Source organism: Ursus americanus, chromosome 12 (assembly GCF_024610735.1).
Source record: "Ursus americanus isolate L20-20 chromosome 12, mUrsAme1.1.p, whole genome shotgun sequence".
Taxonomy (NCBI): Eukaryota; Metazoa; Chordata; class Mammalia; order Carnivora; family Ursidae; genus Ursus; species Ursus americanus.
The window spans coordinates 52,800,629-52,819,273 of NC_142138.1; the positions used below are offsets into that span (position 1 = coordinate 52,800,629).

The 18,645-nt window shown below is 36.7% G+C and overlaps 1 protein-coding gene and 1 pseudogene across 2 annotated transcripts in view; both read right to left on the reverse strand.

Annotated features, from left to right (window-relative positions):
• COL11A1 (collagen type XI alpha 1 chain) overlaps positions 1-18,441 on the reverse strand; it is a 188,095-nt gene extending 169,654 nt beyond the window's left edge. For both annotated transcript variants that reach the window (XM_045801647.2, XM_087866138.1), the window contains exon 1: positions 18,303-18,441. In XM_045801647.2, coding sequence (XP_045657603.1) covers positions 18,303-18,423 — 121 coding nt within the window. In that variant the 5' untranslated portion in view covers positions 18,424-18,441. The remainder of the gene's footprint in view (positions 1-18,302) is intronic.
• On the reverse strand, positions 10,259-10,827 carry LOC123795145 (superoxide dismutase [Mn], mitochondrial pseudogene; annotated as a pseudogene).
• Positions 18,442-18,645: the final 204 nt, after the last annotated feature.

Consider the following 18,645-nt stretch of genomic DNA (forward strand, 5'->3'; position numbering starts at 1 on the left):
CTGTTTCTAAAAGTCACAGCGTCTTATCTGCTTATTTTATCTTATCTTCTTGCTCTGAGGCTATTAGCAAAAGCACATCAGGGTGGAGACTCAAGGACTGACATGAGCACAGCTATGAAGGCTGTAATTCTATGAAGAAAAGGACACAGTCCAATGGTCATGGTCCCAACTGCTCATAGGTAAATACATAAAATAAACAACACGTCCCTTCTCAACAGAATATCATTTCACAGGATGACCTTTTCCAAGAGCACAGATTTTGCCACATTTGTTTCTTCCTACTTTGAAAGCACTGTGATAAAAACACATTCCCTCTACAGGATTCAAAATAAGGGCTCTATTTTTAAAACCTCACAAAATGCTTTGTAGAGACACATTATATGCAATAATTCGTTCTTCAAAAAGCAATTAAAAAATAGGGACACAAAGTAAAGATTTCAACTACGTTTTTTCTTTTTCTAGAAAAGCATATCAAGTTATAAAAATGTAAAACTTAGTCAATCAAGTTTTAAAGTTTTTTTCCTTCAAATAAAGTAAATAATAAATTAAACCACTTTGAAATCTGCCTGTTATTTGATCTCATAATTGCAGCATTTAACAAATTCTTCTAATACGGATTCTGACTTTATACATACACACATACATTATACACACATAGGGAAGTTATTCTTCATTTTTTATTAACTGAACTGCAACTGTTTAAAGATTAAAAGCAGTAATTGTTGTAGCTTGATACATCTAAAAAAGCGAAATTTCCATATTCAAAGCAATTCTTAAATGCCCTTAATATTGGAATCATTTCCATGTTGCCAATAGCTGATGCCACAAACCATGAAAAGAATTTCAGATGTATCCAATTAGTATGATATTTTGTTCAACAGTATTTTTCCTGCCTTTTACTACATACTGTTATAGTTTATTATATGGAAGAATAAGCTATCAGAGCCCAGTGCATTAGTCCAATAGCCATTTAACTTGATTCCACGTCTCTTCTCATCAGTCTGCACACCACAACTTGAGCAAACTTCCAAAACTCCAGGCTTTATGTCACTTTGTTGCTTAAATCCCTCCAGTGAACCCACGAATTTCCAGAGGGTATGCACAAACCCCGCACAGAAAATCGTGAAGACCTGAACACACCCATTTGTCTTCCGGATACCACCCCAACTGCACCTCCACCATTTTTTTTTTTCATTGTCATTTCCCCTAACTCCGTCCTCACTCAGTGCTCTAGTTATACTGAACTTAGACTGCCCAGAACCCCTCCCCCATCTTCTTTCTCCTGCCTCTGGGCCTTTATAAATCCTATTTTCCCTATCTGAAACATTTAGCTCCACTTCACCTGAGGACAACAGGATATAAGTGATGTGTCGTCTGCTCCGGCAAGCATTTCCTATCTCCCAAAGCTGGGTTCCATATACTCCCCTCTACTATAGCACTTTTTGCATTTGGGTTTAATTATTTAGCTATACTTGAATTTTTCCCAAACTAGAAGAGAACCCACCTACAACACGAGCTATATAAAATACTGAACATGAAACACGATAATGCGAAAATACTAGAAGCAACTTTCTCTGAAGCCCAAAGGGGTCTTTTATCTTAAAACCAAAATTTTCAAGGGCCTAATATGTCTTTTCTATTATGTTCTGCTGATCTCTTGAACACCCTGACTCATTCACTGATTAGTCTGTCCCAGGTCTTTAATCCTTTCCCTCTGTTGCTTTCAGTGTCCCCATGGATTACTGAACTAAAGTCTCATAATGTTTTGATTGTTTCATCTCTAATTAATTCTTCCTTTAAACTTCTTCACACATTCCCATGACCAATAAGGAGTAAACGACACCAATACATAGCATGGAAGAGCTGGAATGATTCTGAATCCCATCCCTGTACTTAGCATCTGTGTGATTTAGACTGCTTTGTGCCTCAGTTTCTACATCTGTAAAATGAAAATAATAAAAAAAATATTTATCTAAAAGAATTTTTGTGAGTTGGTATTTCTGACAATGCCTTAGAACAGTGGGAGGGACAACTATGCCTATGAGTTAAGCCCTTGCTGACTATTTTGTAATTTACATGGTTAAAACTTAAAAGAAGCATAATATTTGGTGACATACAGAAGTTATATGAAATTTAAATTTCAGCATCCACAAATAATATCTGTATTAGACTATAGCCACACCCATTCATTTATATATTGTCCATAGCTCCTTTTGCCCTACGACACAGTTGTGTCACAGTGATTAGACATCGTATGGCTCACAAAGGCTGAAATATCTAACATGTGGTTTCTTTTAAGCTGAGTCCTAAAGGATAGGTAGAAGTTTATAAGCTAAGAGGAGGGTGACAGAAATATCAGATAGGCAGCACAGATACAAGACATACAGTGTACAAGGAAATGAAAGTAATCATGGTTGCCTGACAAGACATCAACACTGAATAAATTTAGATGTGCATCATAGCTGCTGAGGACCTCTTGAGAAAAATCAGATCTCCACTATGGATTTTCACAGCCACAGTCTCCAAGTGAAACATTACACTAACTCCTATCTATTTCTCCAACCCCAAATGTAATGCTCCAGCTGAAATAAACTTCTCTTAGTTTCTAAAATATACTGTGCTCCCTTTATTGGGAATTTTTCAATCCCTTCTCAATTGGCTAAGGATAGTTGACTGTTTTCAATCCTAACTGTCATTAGAATCTCACGGAGAACTTTTCCAACATAAGAATGCCTGGGTCCTGTGTAAGAACTTATAATTAGAATGAAGGGAGTGGGGGAGGGCAGGCCTTCATGGTTTAGAAGTTTTCTAGATGAATCTAATGGGTAACCAGGATTAAAGCCAGGTGAACTGAGACCTAATCAACCTTTTGATCTCAACCTAATCATGACTTCCTTCAGGAAATCATTACTTATCTCTCCCAGGCTGGGTTCTGTGACCCACTCATATGATCCCAAGTACCTTATATCCCCCTTGGATAACTCCACATCCTATTTTGTTTGCTTGCTTAATTATCTAATTTTCACTTAGGCACAGTGTGTGTCTAAACTCCCTGTTACAGACTCATACCACCTAATTTCCCTCCTTCTCTCTCTGCTAAGCTTGTAATTTATTGTTTGATGTCTGCCTCCCCTGATAGACTGTAAACCCTTTGACAGCAAACATCAGCACTATTGATGTTCACTGTAGTATTCATAAATAACATAGCAGCTGACACATAGTAAATAATCAATAGAGATATGTTTAATAAATGAATGAATACATGAATCAATGAGCAGCTACATCCTGCCTCAGAGCCAGAGTTTCTTTCCCACCAGTCTCGGCAGGAAAATGAGTGTTAGAAATGGCCTTTATAAGCAGCACCTTAAAGATCTTCCCAAGTCTGACTGTTTCCATTTGATTCAAGTGTGGCAAGAACCCAGTTCTTAAGTAGCCTTAATAAAGTAGATGCTTTCCCATTTCTAGGGAGTCACTTATCTTCACCTTGTACCTTACATCACAGGCCACATATGAAACATATCCTTATAGGGAGAAATAAAAGTAAGTTAAAACACAGAAAGTTATAAACCATCTTCTGGGGCACCTGGGTCGCTGTCATTTTAGTGTCTGACTCTTGGCTTCGGCTAGGTCGTGATCTCGGGGTGATGAGATCCAGCCCCACACCAGGCCCCAGGCTCCAAGCCCAGAGGGAGTCTGCTTGTCCCTCTCCCTCTGATCCTCCCCCATTCGCACTCACTCTCTCAAATAAATAAATAAAATCTTTAAAAAAAATCTCCCACCCAGTCATGAAATGTTTCACTGCTCTAGATAAATATCAAAAACCAGGAGTGCTACTGCGTTTATGTGGCGGTGGAATGTAGGGCTGACAAAAGAAAAAATGAGAGAGAAGTGACTATTATTATATTTTAACTGTTATCAATACCTTGCTATATTTTAAAATCACGAGAGCTCTTACTAGAGTCTAACATGGACTCCTTAGGATAGGATATGACAAGTGAATATGACAAGTGAATAGGCAACAGTTAATAACTCCATTTCTACTATTAGAACTGCCCACTTCTAATCCAAGTTTGCCCAACTTCTAATTCAACTTCTAGTCCAAGCACGGATTATCTGTGTGACTTTGGGTAACCTACTCACCTCCTCTGTGACTTAGTTCTTCAACTTAGCCTCATTTTGAGAATTAAATAAAATAAGGCATTATAACCTCTGAGGCTAGTGCCCAACACATAGTAATAACTCAGTAAAAAGAATATCTAAAAGCACTATGTCCTTAAATTTTCAACCTTTTGGAACATCTTTAATAGTTCCAGTGAGCATCACCTGTTTCCCCCAGAGTTATAATTAACTTGATTCTTGCTACCCATTTCCCCTGACTACTTTGGGAAATCTCTTTACAGAAGAACAGAAGACTAAACAGGTTTCCATCGCTAAAGGTCCATCAGATATAGTCCATGAAAATTATATAGTGTTGACCAATCTCTCCAGCACATTCTTAGGTTATCCCAAGTACGTACAACTCCATGACATTGCCTGGAACTTTGGCAGCATATGCAATCTAATAAGTCTTGAATCTGCATCTTCATGTTCACTGTTTCATTACTGCCCTATAGCAAAACTTGACATTCATATGCTATCATTAGCATTTTCCCCCTTTAGTAATTTCTCTTTGTATTGGATAGATGTTAACATATCTCTAGATTAAATAAAGCAACCGTGATGTGAGTTATTTATTAAGAATTAAAAAAAAACCTGATATTTTAGAGATGCCTAAGTGGCTCAGTTGGTTAAGGATCCAACTCTTGATTTCCACTCAGGTCATGATCTCAGGGTTGTGGAATCAAGCCCACCATATAAGGCTCCGTGCTCAGCACAGAGAGTTTGCTTGAGGTTCTTTCTCTCTGCCCCTCCCCTCAACTCATGTGTTCTCTCTATATATATAATAAATAAATCTTTAAAAAAACTAATATTTAGTGCCTTTTCTCTGATACTATTTCTTCATTTATTTCAAACACATATATGCTATATGCCAATCTTGTATCACAAACATGAAGTATTAAAAAATTAAAACATATTGACCTAAATTCTTCCATATTTAAAAAACAAAAAGTATGAAAGTTCATCTTTAAGTAACTATGTGGCATAAATAATGTCAATAGAAATCACATAAGTTTCCTATGCCCCAACACAACTCTTTGTAGCTGAAACGATTAGACTTTTTGTCTATATTCTGTAATCTATTCTTTGTTCTCAAAGAAAATATAAAATGGTAGAAACAAACTGCTTGAATACATTAATAAATTTTAAGCTTATAAGACTATAGTTGTAGAATTTACATTAAACCCCCCTGGGCATGGGAAGTGTTTAGAGTTCATTTTATCTCCAAGGGATTCTATAATAAACTTATACGTTTTGTCATTTTAAACCTATGTTTGGAGAGTATATGTCCCTTCAGGATAAAAAAGAATAAAATAAATATAAGTATCTCAAGGTTCAAGTGTTTGATGGGTATCTTGCAAAAACTGGATATTTGATACTCAAACCAAGAATAGCATCAAATTGAGAATAACATGGACAAAGACATGTATAAAAGAGTAGCCTGTAGTTTCAGGAATTTTATAGTTAATCAGCAGCACCAAGGTACCTAACAAGCCTAATGGTAATACCATTTCAGAAAACAGACACCCAAAGACCAAATATAAATGTACTTCCTTACAATCCCATGAAAATACCAGCTTTAAAAAGTCAGTTACCTGGTTAAATTCAAGATTGGAAAGATCAGGGTAAAAGAAATACACAGTGAAATATTCTGAAGTAGAAGTAAGGGAAAAATTGTGGCTCCCACCACAATCCATTGTATCCACATCCCACCATTGACTGTTTATTCCAATTATGACCTACCCAGTGGTTGAGAGAAATGTGTAGACCCTGTGATCCTAGCTGATATTTAGTACTGATTGTAAATAACAAATAAATTTTGCTTTGAATATCAGCATGTATGTACATTTCCTTAACAATATTTAATCTGTAGTTGCTTTTTATGTCTTTACCTGTAAACATCTCCCATCTACTTTTTAAGTAACCACAAGTCCCACATTATTGCCCTGTTAAACCAGCTAAACAAAATCCCATTACCATTTCTCTACAACTATAATCTCTTACAACAACTGAATCGGTGTGCATGGCATTCATCAAATAAGTAAAATACTTTTCTATGTGGAATTTAAGTATCACTTTGACTATGTCTAAATATGAAAAATAAAATTAAAAGCTTGGCAATCATGTGAATTAAAAATGGTCTAGAAGCTGCCCAAATACTTTACGGCAATATTTGTACTCCTTGTACTTCAAAAATATCTAATTTTACACCTGATAGAATGCCTCAACATAAAATCTTCACCTTTAATTTAAATAAGTCATTACTTTTTACAAATCACAAATATTTGAAGAGTACTAAATAGAAAAATAAATCCTAAATGAGGGTTGAGGAGGCATGGATTTTAGTATCAAATAGGAAAGACAAGAAAGGCCTCAATAAGAAAATAATGTTTGAGCAGTCTAGCAAGGCATAAGAGGCTTCTCTATCCTGATATTTTGACAGCACAGCATTCTAAGCTAAAGGAATTACAAGTGCAAAGATCCAGAGATAGGAGTTGCCACAAACGGGAGGAGTTGGAGGAAATGCAAGGAGACATTCAGGTCTCCTGCACAGGAAATAAAAGTGGTATAAGAGATGAGGCCAGAGAAGTAAAGGGGAGGCAGTTTGGAGGCAGACTGTATAGGTCCTGTGGGATGTTCAATGAGTTTAGATTGTACTCCAAGTGAGACAGAAAACTACTGAAAGTTAAGGGAGAGGAGTAACACGAACCAACAAATGTTCCAAACCACTGTGGCTGCTGCCTTGAGAACACACTATGGGGACACTAGAGTGGAAGGGAGTGCAGAAGAAACAACTGCAATCCTTGAGGTGTAAAATTTTGTCAGTTTTGCAATCCTGGACTGAAAGATGAAGTACTAGGTCAGATTCTGGATATATTCTGAATGTAGCAGACAGGGTTGCTGATGGGTTGGAAATGGAGTATGAGAGAAAAGGAGTCAAAGCTACTCCAAATATTTTAGTTCGAACATCATGACTGATCATCAGCTGAGATGGGAAGATTGTGAGCGGAACAGGTTTCAGGAAGGTTCTACAATTCAATTTTGAGTATGCTAATTTTGAGATGATTTAATACATTCCACTGGAAATGGCTGAACAGGCAGTTGAGTATATGAGTCTGGAATTCAGGGAAAAGATATGTGATAGAAATAAAACTTTGGGAGTTGACAGCCTATTAACATTATTTAAAGCTATAATTAGTCATTACACTTATTTAAAACTCTATTTGATACAACTTTCTGTGAAAGAAATCATTATGACTTAAAAATGATTATAATACATATTTTATTCTCTCAAATAATCAACATAGAGATCTTGGGCCAATATATGAATCCTCAGAAACAAACAAACAACTCTACTTATAATTTGTGTCCTAAAACACGCTACAAGTTGGGTAATAACAAGAACGATTACATTTAAGGTTTAAAATGTTAGGCTACATCTTTGTCTTATAACAGATTTTATAAATCTGTGTATACATTTTGTTTAATGTACTTCCTTATAAAACAGGAAGATTATTCATTCATACATTTTTTTCAAGTCCATAGCGGCCATAACCCTGTATCAAGTGTGACTTAAATGTACTAATTATCTTGGGGAACCCCAGGTGACTTTACAGTGGGTTGGCTATTCCAGAAAAAGCAGCATGACCCCCGTTCCCTGGTTATTTGTCAGAAGATCCAGTGGTTGCAATCAAGGGGAACCACCTAGTATGGATAGATACCAATGTCTATACTGACTCTGCCAACTTAGCAGCCTCTTGTATGTTTTAATTAGTCACATGATTCTGTGCTATGCAGAAAAAATATATCTATACAGTCTTGTGTTATGTGGCCCTAGCCCATTCTCCTAACCCCAGCACTCTCCTGATAACACACATACCCCATGTATGTGTAATAGACACTGGCATCCTGTCTTTGTAGTCAGGGCACCTAACACTGATTGCACCTAGAAGAGAGTCATTTAATTTTCATGGTTATTGAACAGCCTCAGTCCTGAACTTTCTTGTATCATAAAAAGCTTCTATGAACTGAAAATTGAAAGCAGAAGTAATATCACAACTCAGGATGTTGAAGGAAAGAACAAATGCCAGTTGAGAGTGTGATACTTAAAAAGCTTGGCATATCTGATTTACAAGTGGCCAAAGCTATTAAAATGTTTATTATAAAACTTAAATTATAGTGTCAATACAAGCATTTGACATTAATGTTGAGAAAAGCAATATTTGTTGGCATTTAGTTAATTACATGCTATGGAGAGAAGGATTAAAAAAAAAGCATGATCTCTATCATAATCAGTTATCTATCCAAATCTTTTTCTCCAGAGTCACTGCTATTGGGTAATTGGGTATTTATCAAGTGATTTGCACACAGCAGATAAATAACCTTTTACTTGACTTCCAGGGCCCTGTTATACAAGCTAGACACATTCCCATTTTTCTGTGCATTTATTTCTTGTTACAAAAGATTCATAAACCTTTGGATATGCATCAAAATGATCTGTGAAGCTTTATAAAGCACCTATGCTTGGATTCTATACAAAATCTACTCAATCAAAATCCACAGAGATGGGACTGGAAATGATTGTGATAGCAAGCCAAGGCTGACTACCTCTGTCTTCTTGACTCTAGTATAATCCCTTGCTTATGAGGTCATTAATTCATATGATAAACATTTATTGGCCATCTATTCTGCTCCAGATATAGTGCTAGAAGGCAGAATTTCTTACATAGATGAAAAAGATGCATTCCCTGTTTTCATTTTAGCATCAAAAATATTCTGTGGTAAGTATTCAGGTTTGGAGTAAGTTTAGTGTGCTTCAGAATGTTATGCAAGGTCAACTACCTCAGTCTTTACAGTTGAGAAGAGGTATTCCTTTAGGAGATAATATCTAAATCCTAAAAAAGCAATGGTAAGCGGTTTGGAAGTGTTCAAGGTGGAGATCATAGCTTGCAGATATTGACATGTTCAGGAAATGACAACTACACCAGCAAAAATCTGTTCGATACACTTCTGCAGACACAGGCAATAACTGATATATATATAACCTTATATCATATCTCAGATTGTTAGATTATTGAAAAGCAATTTATCAGAGCTTCAACCAACACTTTCACTTCATTCAACAAAGATTTATCAAATACTAACTATGTAACAGGCTCTGTTCTATGTGCTTGGGACACACTAAACAGATAAAGATACCTGTCTTAATGATTTTAGTGTAACTAAAATATACAATGGATAGGAATAGAATATAAAAAATACATAACATTCTTCTAAAACAATTCTGCAACTACTGTCTCTTATTAAGCACTGGAAACTTTATATACTTCTTGCTTAAAGCTGGTACTTCATAATATAATAATTATAATATATGTATAATATGCAAATTAGTTTCTAGAATTAGTTTATTAAAATAATCATAAAGCAATAAATATAGATAGGCTACTCTTTCTAATAGCTATTAAGCAAAATCAGAAATCCCTAATAGCATACAAAACAGATGAAAGCTTCAAAATGAACACATGATTGGAATTTTCCCAATTATTACTTTAACAGATTGATACCACTCTTGGCTTAAACTCTCTTGCTCATCAGCAGACAGTGAAATGATGATTTATTTTGCTGCCAAAACAAAAATACCGTTTCATATGGTGTTTTTCTCTATCAGATTACTAGGTTAAAGCAAACTACAATTTTAGAGGTAATATAGGCAATGAGTACCTTCAAACATTTAGAAGTGTCTTTGAAGAGAATGTGCAAAAACTGTTCTCCAAATTAGGAAAGCTAGAGGGATATCCCAATTCACTCACTAGCAGAGAAAAAGGGAGGGATCTAATTACTGCTAACGACAAGACATGAGTAGGTCACTTCACACCACTCCCAAGTTAACTAGATTTAACCGTGTTCCAGTCCACTGGGCAAAGTTAAGAAGACAATTTATAATCTAAATAGTGACTATATCATATACTGTGCATTCTGGCATCTGGGTAGACCCTGAGGACAGAAATAAAACTAATTCATAGTCATTACCCCCCAGGAACTCCTATGCGAAGACTAACAGATAAATGAATAATTTTTTTAAAATTATGATATATCTTTTTTAGCAAACTGTGTATCTTTTAGTTACATTCTCCCAGGTGATTACATTCCAAACAGCTTTTAGGTAATCAGATCTGACACTTTTATACTGAAGGTAATAAGCATACTACCATATATCATTCTCCCAAAGTGGACTAAGACCTGTGGTTCCTTGAAACGGATCCTAATTAGAACAGGCAGCAATTTGTAAGTGTCCTTATTACTTAATGAAACCAAGCCAACCCCAGTCTGAACCTTGAATGCTAACAGACACGTGTCAATTTCTCCTGAAATAAGTCAGAGGAAACAAGGTAACATTTCCTGGCTTCCAGCAACAGCCTTTAATGTTCTCCACCATCATTTGGGCTTAGGTTTGATCTTAAAATGGTAAAAGTGCTATGGCCTCCACCACTGAACCTTAATGCAGGCTGAAGAACTATGTGAATTATAACACTGCCATTTGCCAAGTCCTCTATATTTCTCCTTGGTGGCATTCAAGTTATTCACACAATTGACATGAAGCTTACTGTGGTGCAGTTGCATGATTTGTCCATTAATGTCAGGCCCCAGGGCATTATAATCATAAGCCAGGAAGGCTGTGTGGAAACATTATAACACACAATAAAGTAAGCATGGACAAACGATCAAAAGCACGGGCTCTGAAACAAGATTGTCTAGGTCCAAATCCTGGGTCTATCACATAGAAGCTGTGTGACTTGAGGCACGATAATTAACTTCACCTTTTTTCAGCTCCTTCATGGGTAAAATGTATATTTTATGGGCGCCTGGGTGGCTCAGTCGGTTAAGCATCTGCCTTTGGCTTAGGTCATGACCTCAGGGTCCTGGGATCAAGCCCCACATTGAGGTCCCTGCTTAGCGGAGAGTCTGTTTCTCCCTCTCCCTCTGCCGCTCCCCCTGCTTATACTCTCTCTCTCTCTCTCTCTCTCTCTCTCTGTGTCAAATAAATAAATAAAATCTTAAAAAAATGTATATTTTAATATTAGCTTATTTCCGGGGCAATTTTCAGAATGAAATAAGATTCTATGTGAGAAGTGCTAACAATAGGACCTGGCACGTAATAATAAGCGCGCATTTAGTGTTAGATCTTACTATTCTATCTGTCTGGAGATATGAAGCCTGATCTAAATCTTGAAGTAGGAGAAAACATTTGCTAGATGGATGAGAAAGGAACAGATATTCCAAGGAAAGAGAATAGTGTGTTCTAGGACAGGGGAGAATACGGGCAAGAGGTTTAACATTGCTGAAGTGGAAGGTAAATGGGGGCAGGTTTATGGCAGGTGTGAAATGACTGGTCATGAGCCTGAATGTACAGAGGGGTCCCATCCTGAAGGCTACTCTCCATCATGCTAAGCCTTTTGCACAACATATTTTTTCTCAAAACCAGTGAAGTATTTTGAAGACTCATCAGCATTCAAAAAGAAGAGTGACAGCTAAGAGGTTGTGCTTCACTGTTCACTCTAGCCTAAAGAGAAAAGTCAGGGAAAATAGCATAATATGCATGGCTCTTCTTTCTCTGCAGAGCTCTCTAATAAGAGCACAAAGTGAAAAAGTGCTTTAGAGTTTCTTATTAGATTTGTCAGGAATTGCAACCACTGCCCTTTCTGGCAGTCATCCTTTGGGAAGTTGTTTGTGAAGAGCTGAGTGGGGAAGGAAAGCCAACCACCTCACACAGTGGAAGGTTCACGCCTGTAAGCCCGGATGCCAGTTTACCAGTCAGACAGAGGAAGGAAGCTTCCACGGACACTCTATGCGCTCAAGTTCTATGAATAGGGACCTTCATTTGCCTGTGCAGTACAGGGCCATTCAAGAGCAATTAAATTTGTTTAAAATAAGAAAGAAATGCTTTTTAAGGAAAAAAAAAAAGGAGGTTTTGAAGGGATTGCAAAAGTTTTTTGTGCTAAAGCACTTTTACACAGGTTTGTTTTAGTTCTCAATTGTCAAGTCGTATTTAAGCTGGTCTCTTACTCTGAAATATGATAACCTTTCTTTTCTCTGAGTTCTTTCTCCTAAATTAATAGCACTGTCTCTAATTCCATGCGCAGCAAGCAAAGAGTTTATTTTACCAGATAACAGTAGGTCTGGTGATCAGCCAATGTCTAAAGAACCACTAGCCAAGTCAGTAGTAGGCCAAAGACTGCAACCAATAGACACTACTCACTAAATCACTTTAAAATCGACTTTCATCTTCTCTACCAGCTAGTATTATTCAGGTTGAGTTTTAAGACAACGGAAAGTAGGAAAAAAAGGCCTATAAAAATAAAATTATATTAGGGTTTTGCAAGAAAAATAAGCACATATAGTAGACACATTATAATATAGAAAAACAGTTTAAAATGAAAAAAAATTAAATCTTTATGTTCTGAATAAAACTGCAAGAGAAATTAGAAGAAAAAAGTCCAAATTTAGGAGAGTCATTAGAGTATACCAAAAGCTACACTGAAATCTGCATTTAAAGTTGCCTCTTTGGGGAGAGAATTTAGGGAACACTGTAATTTTTTATAGCATCTGTGTATACCTCTCTTTCTCCTTTGCTAAGGAACAAAACTTCAATGGTCAAAAACAAAGTTTGGTTTCCTCTCACCACTCCCAGCTCAGGTCACATTTCCCCAGTATCAAATGAGGGAAGTGAAGGAGTAAAAGCAGAAATGCAGATCAGCTCTCAGCCCCCATTCTGTAGTTGCCTTGAATTCCTAATGATTACACCAACTGCCCTTAATTATTTCTCCAAAGGTAGGAGGAAAGAAAAGTGTGTTTAGAATACAATGGAATTCTGGCTTTTGGATACCTGAGTATAATCATTAAAAACTATACAAAATGATGGGCTAGCTCAGTACTTATAAAGCCCTATATTCATATAAATTGTTAGTGTTGATCATGAGTATAAACATTAGCTTCCACAGTCTCTTCTTCAGGACCCTAAGGACATGTACTGCTTCCCTAAAGACAGGAAAACTCTTCATTCTGTGGAAATACTAGATGTACCATTGTTGTTGCCAGCACAACAAATGTCACGGTGATCTCTTAGGAGTGTCTACTTCTCTATAGATTAATGTCCATTTATTCTTGAGGTCGAAGTTGTTTGTGTCGTCTCAGATGCCTTAACAATCCAAAAGAAAAATTAATAAGTGCTCTTCTATATTTTCCCAAAGTTTGCCACTTGTCTGGGGAAAGATTATCTAATAAACAAACAAGCCATATCAAGTAATAATTCATTATCTGGTTTAGTACTAAAACCATACATATATATAGTATTTATCATCCAGTCAATCTAAAATCATAGAAATTTGACATCATTCGTAATAAACACATAGATGTATTATTAAATGAATATATTATTTGAAGTAAATATATAATTTATAATATTTTTATATTATATAAGTATATAATTTCTTAGCTTCTTGAAAATTTGAAGTGTGTCTGGTCCTCCATTAACAACTTTAGAGTGCGTAAAAGACTATGTTCCTAATCCAGCAACACACACACACACACACACACAATATTTTACAAACTATTATGCTTTCTACTCTGATACTGATAAACCTATAGATTCTCATAATTAGATATATTAACAGTATAAATGATCAAAAATTACCTTTCTCCAAACTCAGGAAATTCAGGAATTTTTAAATGCATTTTATAACTCTGTTTCCTATCTGATTTTCTTTAAATCAATCATTTTCACTTATTCCATCTTCTCACTAAACTCCAACACATACAATTAAGCAATATTTGGTCATTCCATAAAGTCTCAGACGTACTACTATTTACGAATATTTTTACCACTATTGCAGACCTTCACTATATTTACTTAGAAAAACACTGAATATTATAGAAATATTTTTATGTTTTTATGAGAAAAAGCATTCAGCTAATAACTTTTCTGTGCCTTGGTTTCCTAATTAGTGAAGTGAGAGGTAGTGAAGAGAAACAATCTCTACTATAATTTCTATCTCTAGCATTCTCTTTAAAAAACCTAATCTAAACATCCTTTTCTTCCTTTAAAAAATTCAGCTTTTTATTACACTGACACTCAACTAAGCTTGATTTGAGTCCACTCATTATCATTCGCTATCAAATAGGCAATGCTTCAATAAATTAACCAAAGTGAGGAGAGGTTTTTCAGAAAAGAAGCAAACAGACTGTTTAGTTTGGGGTTTTGTTTTGTGTTTTGTGTTCTTTTATTTATTTATTTATTTATTTATTTATTTATTGTCAGAAATCCTACCCGAGAATGGAAAGAGATTCATGTTTACCTTGCTATATTTTAGGGACAACTTAACTTGAATAATATGCTCTTTCTATGTTAGTCACATTGAAGCAAACACAGAACCTAAAATAGTAATTAAATGAATTGTAAGCAATTATACTACCTAGGTATATACATCTCTCATTTGCAACTTCACAGTTTTGTTAAAAAAATATCAGAATACCTCTTAGAGAATAATTTTTATAAAGTAGAGTCTCAGTTAAGTATTTATTATGAAGTAAATTGTCACTTTAAGATATTAATAAACTTAATTTAAAAACTAGCAGACAATTCTGTGAAAGTGTCTATATTTAATTGAATATATATGTGGCACCTAAATCTGTATAAAACAAACAGGAAGATGCTTCTTATAAGATACCTGGTTTTCTTTTTTGTTTTCCTATTGGACTGTGTCAATTTTTATTTAATAAACAAGAGGAAAGACAATTAAATAATTCTAGCAGACACTGCATTTGTTATCAGAAGTGTATCTGACCTTCTAACTGATTCATGATTAAGAAGCCACAGGGACAAACTTGATCTCTTTGCAAAGCTGGATTAGCACATACTCTGGAGGCCAGCACCATTTCACCTGCTGATCCTGGGCACTCAAAACACTCCAGCAAGGCTCACTACCAATTGCTGACAAGCTTTGAAAGGTGCTCATAAAATTAATCAACTTTTTGCAAGACAAGTATTGGCTTAACTACCAAAGGTTGAGTACCATTTTAACTAGAAAAAATGATTCAATTAGATACTATTTTTCTTAGTATTCAATTAGTTTAACTTGTTTTTAAAGGTCTTAAAACCAACACGCTGCATACAATCAGAGCACAGTCACTATAAATTCCAGGTAAATCTCAGGTCCTCTCTAATAGCCAGTGGACTAATTGATAAAGAAATCCATAAACTTCTGAGATAAAACATTTATGTTAACCACAGGGAAATATATGAAACATAAAATTGAAATTAACACAAATGAATATATTATAAAATAACTCATACTAAATCATTATAAATACTAAAAATTTTTAATAGGCATGTTAAAGATGACCAAGTTGTAGAGTTTGGATTTGCAAAGTAAAATAATACGATTCTATGTGAGAGTATAAATTTTCTTTCAATCCATTCACTCCAAGAACTATTCTTTGTAAGGCAGATACTTTAGGATTCTAACCACACTTTCTTTAGAATCTGATTTATTATGAACCCAGAATTCTTTCAGGCGTTAGTGTCTTAAATCCAAGAAATACAAATTTTAGATGAAAATAGGCTGTTCTAAATTACCTTTTGATTTAGCAACCAAATTGCACCACTGCATCTTACAGACATCAATAAATTATAGTACATAATACCTTTATTTAGAAACTGAAATGAAATCATATTCATTTTTACTTCAATTGCAAATCTAATGGCTAGCATAAGAACTGAACACTGGGTTTATTTTTCCCTTGTGTGATGATTCAGGCCAGTGTTTCCTTTTAAAGCATTAGTATACTATTACTTCCTTGTTGAAGTTTATTAAGTGGCAAAAATGCCAAAAGAGTAGATTTGTAAATATTACTTAGTGGGAAGTAATAAGCACCTAGCAACTTCATGACACGAATTACCGAATCTTACAGTCTGAATATCCAAATACTCTTGTAACTTTTAAGACATTTCGTCAGAAATGACAAGCAAAAACAACATGTGATCCTTAAGCTTTGCTATTTCCCACGTTATTGGCCTTATAATAATAAGCAGGGTTCTTTTTCCACCATTTACTTGATGTGGTACTGGGATGTTTGTTTAAAAGTGTTTCAGGTTTGAAGCTAGATTGAAAAGAGACAATTTATGCAACACAAGTGTAGAAATTTGACCTTTCTGATATCCTTAGAGCTTTAGGGGAGGCCAAATGTGGAAAAGAAACATAAATATCTTTATTGAAATAATTCCTGAATGTCTGCAATGGTGCCTCTTGAGTTTATATCTCAACCATCTTCATTAGAGAAAGTTTGGTTTCTATATTTTTAAATTAAGAGCTGGAATTGTGATACATTTGTCCATATGTATGTGTAATAAGCTGGAAAAAAAGTAGTAGAGCTGTCCTTTCTTAATGGAGTTCCTTTTCCAGCATCACTGTAGTTAGAAGAATTTTAAGAGGTCCTAGGTTCTAAGGCAGCTACTTAAATTCCAGATAATAAATAAAACCAGCAGAGGGCAGAACTGCTGACAGAAATGACCAACCCAGCCGGTGACCAGGTACCAAAGGTAAAAAGCAAACTTTTGATGGATTCCACTTTCAAAGACTCTACCATTTATCCTTGAAAATATTGAAATGAATGAATCAAAATAATTAGCATAACTTGTATCCAAATTGAAGCAAAATTTAAATTTGAGGCTCTGACTGTATTTACCAGGAAAAGCTAAGCTAAGAATAATCCAGCACTGCCTGCTACTCAGGAAGGTGAGCACCACTAAGCTTGGGGAAGGAATACAGACCAGGTTTCCCAGAGTTCGGCCTCCGGGAGCGCTAATTCCCATTAGGGAGAACTCAGATCTTGGCATCTACCAGGGCCAGACTCAGGTTTCTGCTAAAGCCTGCGCATTTGGGATTGACAACTTCTTTCTCCCTCAGCCAATCCTCGCCACCCTCCTTCCTACCCCCCACTTCTCTGTGCACTCCCGACAAAGCTCGCTTTTCTACTCTAAGCTGTTTGGGCTCCGTTAACTCCAAAGGCCTTTGCCCGCCAGTCGTGTCTACGGCACCTAACGGACCGCTCCAGCCAGATGCCTTTGCGGGAAAGGGCGGGGGAAGGGGAGGGAGGAGGCAGAGGGGAGGAGTGAAGTCGCTCTCCCTTCTTGGGTACTGACAGGGCTGCAGTCTTCTGAGCAGGTCTGGTCATTGAATATTTGGTGGTGCCACGTAGGAACTTTTCCTTACCTCTCCCCTCCCACCCCATCCCAGGCCCCCTCCTCTTCCCTCCCAATCCCTATTCCTCCTCCCCCACCCCATTTGCTTGGCGAGTTTCATCATTCTCCAAGAGAACTGCACGTCCAACCTGCAAGAAGAAGTGGGGGTTGGGAGTGGGGGTCATAGTAGAGAGGAGTGGACTGATATTCAGGGAGAAGTCTTCTCCCTATCTTCAACCCGTTCTTTATAATCTGCCAAATTTTCTTCCACTTAAAATGCCAAACACAAACACACACACACACACACACACACACACACACACACACACACACACACACACGGTGTTCTCAGTCTTCTAGATTCATCACCTCTGCTTTCTCTTATATCCCTAAAAGTAAAAGAGCCTGTTTCTCACTTTGTTTCACACAAAGAACTTTATCAAGGTTCATTTTATACCCTTTCTCTATATTTTCTCCTCAGCTCACCCTTAAAAAGATATTTCCATTAGTTAGAATCTGAAGAAACCAGAAGATGTGTTCAAAGAGCAGTCTAGGGACTAGTCCTCAAACAAAAGCTTTGTACAACTGCCCTTGTATTCAAGGTAATATTTTTCCTCTTTTCAAAGACGCTGGAAAGTGGTGAAGGGCATTTCAGCAGGCTCTGTGCCTGACAGATCTTTTTCCCTGCTACCTCTTCTCCCATTACTGTCCCGCCTACATCCATCTCTCTCTCCAGCCTTCACTTCAACCTGGTGGCAGTTACAATCTGGATTTTATTTAAGAGAATTGTTTTGGGGTTTTGGGGGGTGGGGGTAAGGCGGGGGAGAAAGGGCAAAGAGGGGGAGGGGCGCAGAATGACAAAGACCGACGGCACTCTCCCACCTCCCCAAAACCATTTTTTTCTTACCTCCTCTGACCTCTCTAGCCTGGAAGACGAAAGTCAGTGCGAGGATTGTTATGGTGAAATTCCAGAGCCACCGTTTCGTTTTCCACCTAGAGGACCACCGCTCCATCTCCGAGCCCCGCATTCAACTGTGAACTCAACCCACGAAACTGCGATTGCAGACCAACTTCGTCCCTTCCCAGGTATCTTCGGGGGTGTTTGCTACACAGCCATTGAGGACGGAGAGGGGTAAAAGTCAAAGGGCTTTTTCTTTAAAATTTGATGGTTTGCTTCCTTCCCGTGTCTCGCCCCCTCCTCTCCCTCTCGGTTGGCCCCGCCGGCCGCGACCCTCCGATCCGTCCTCTGC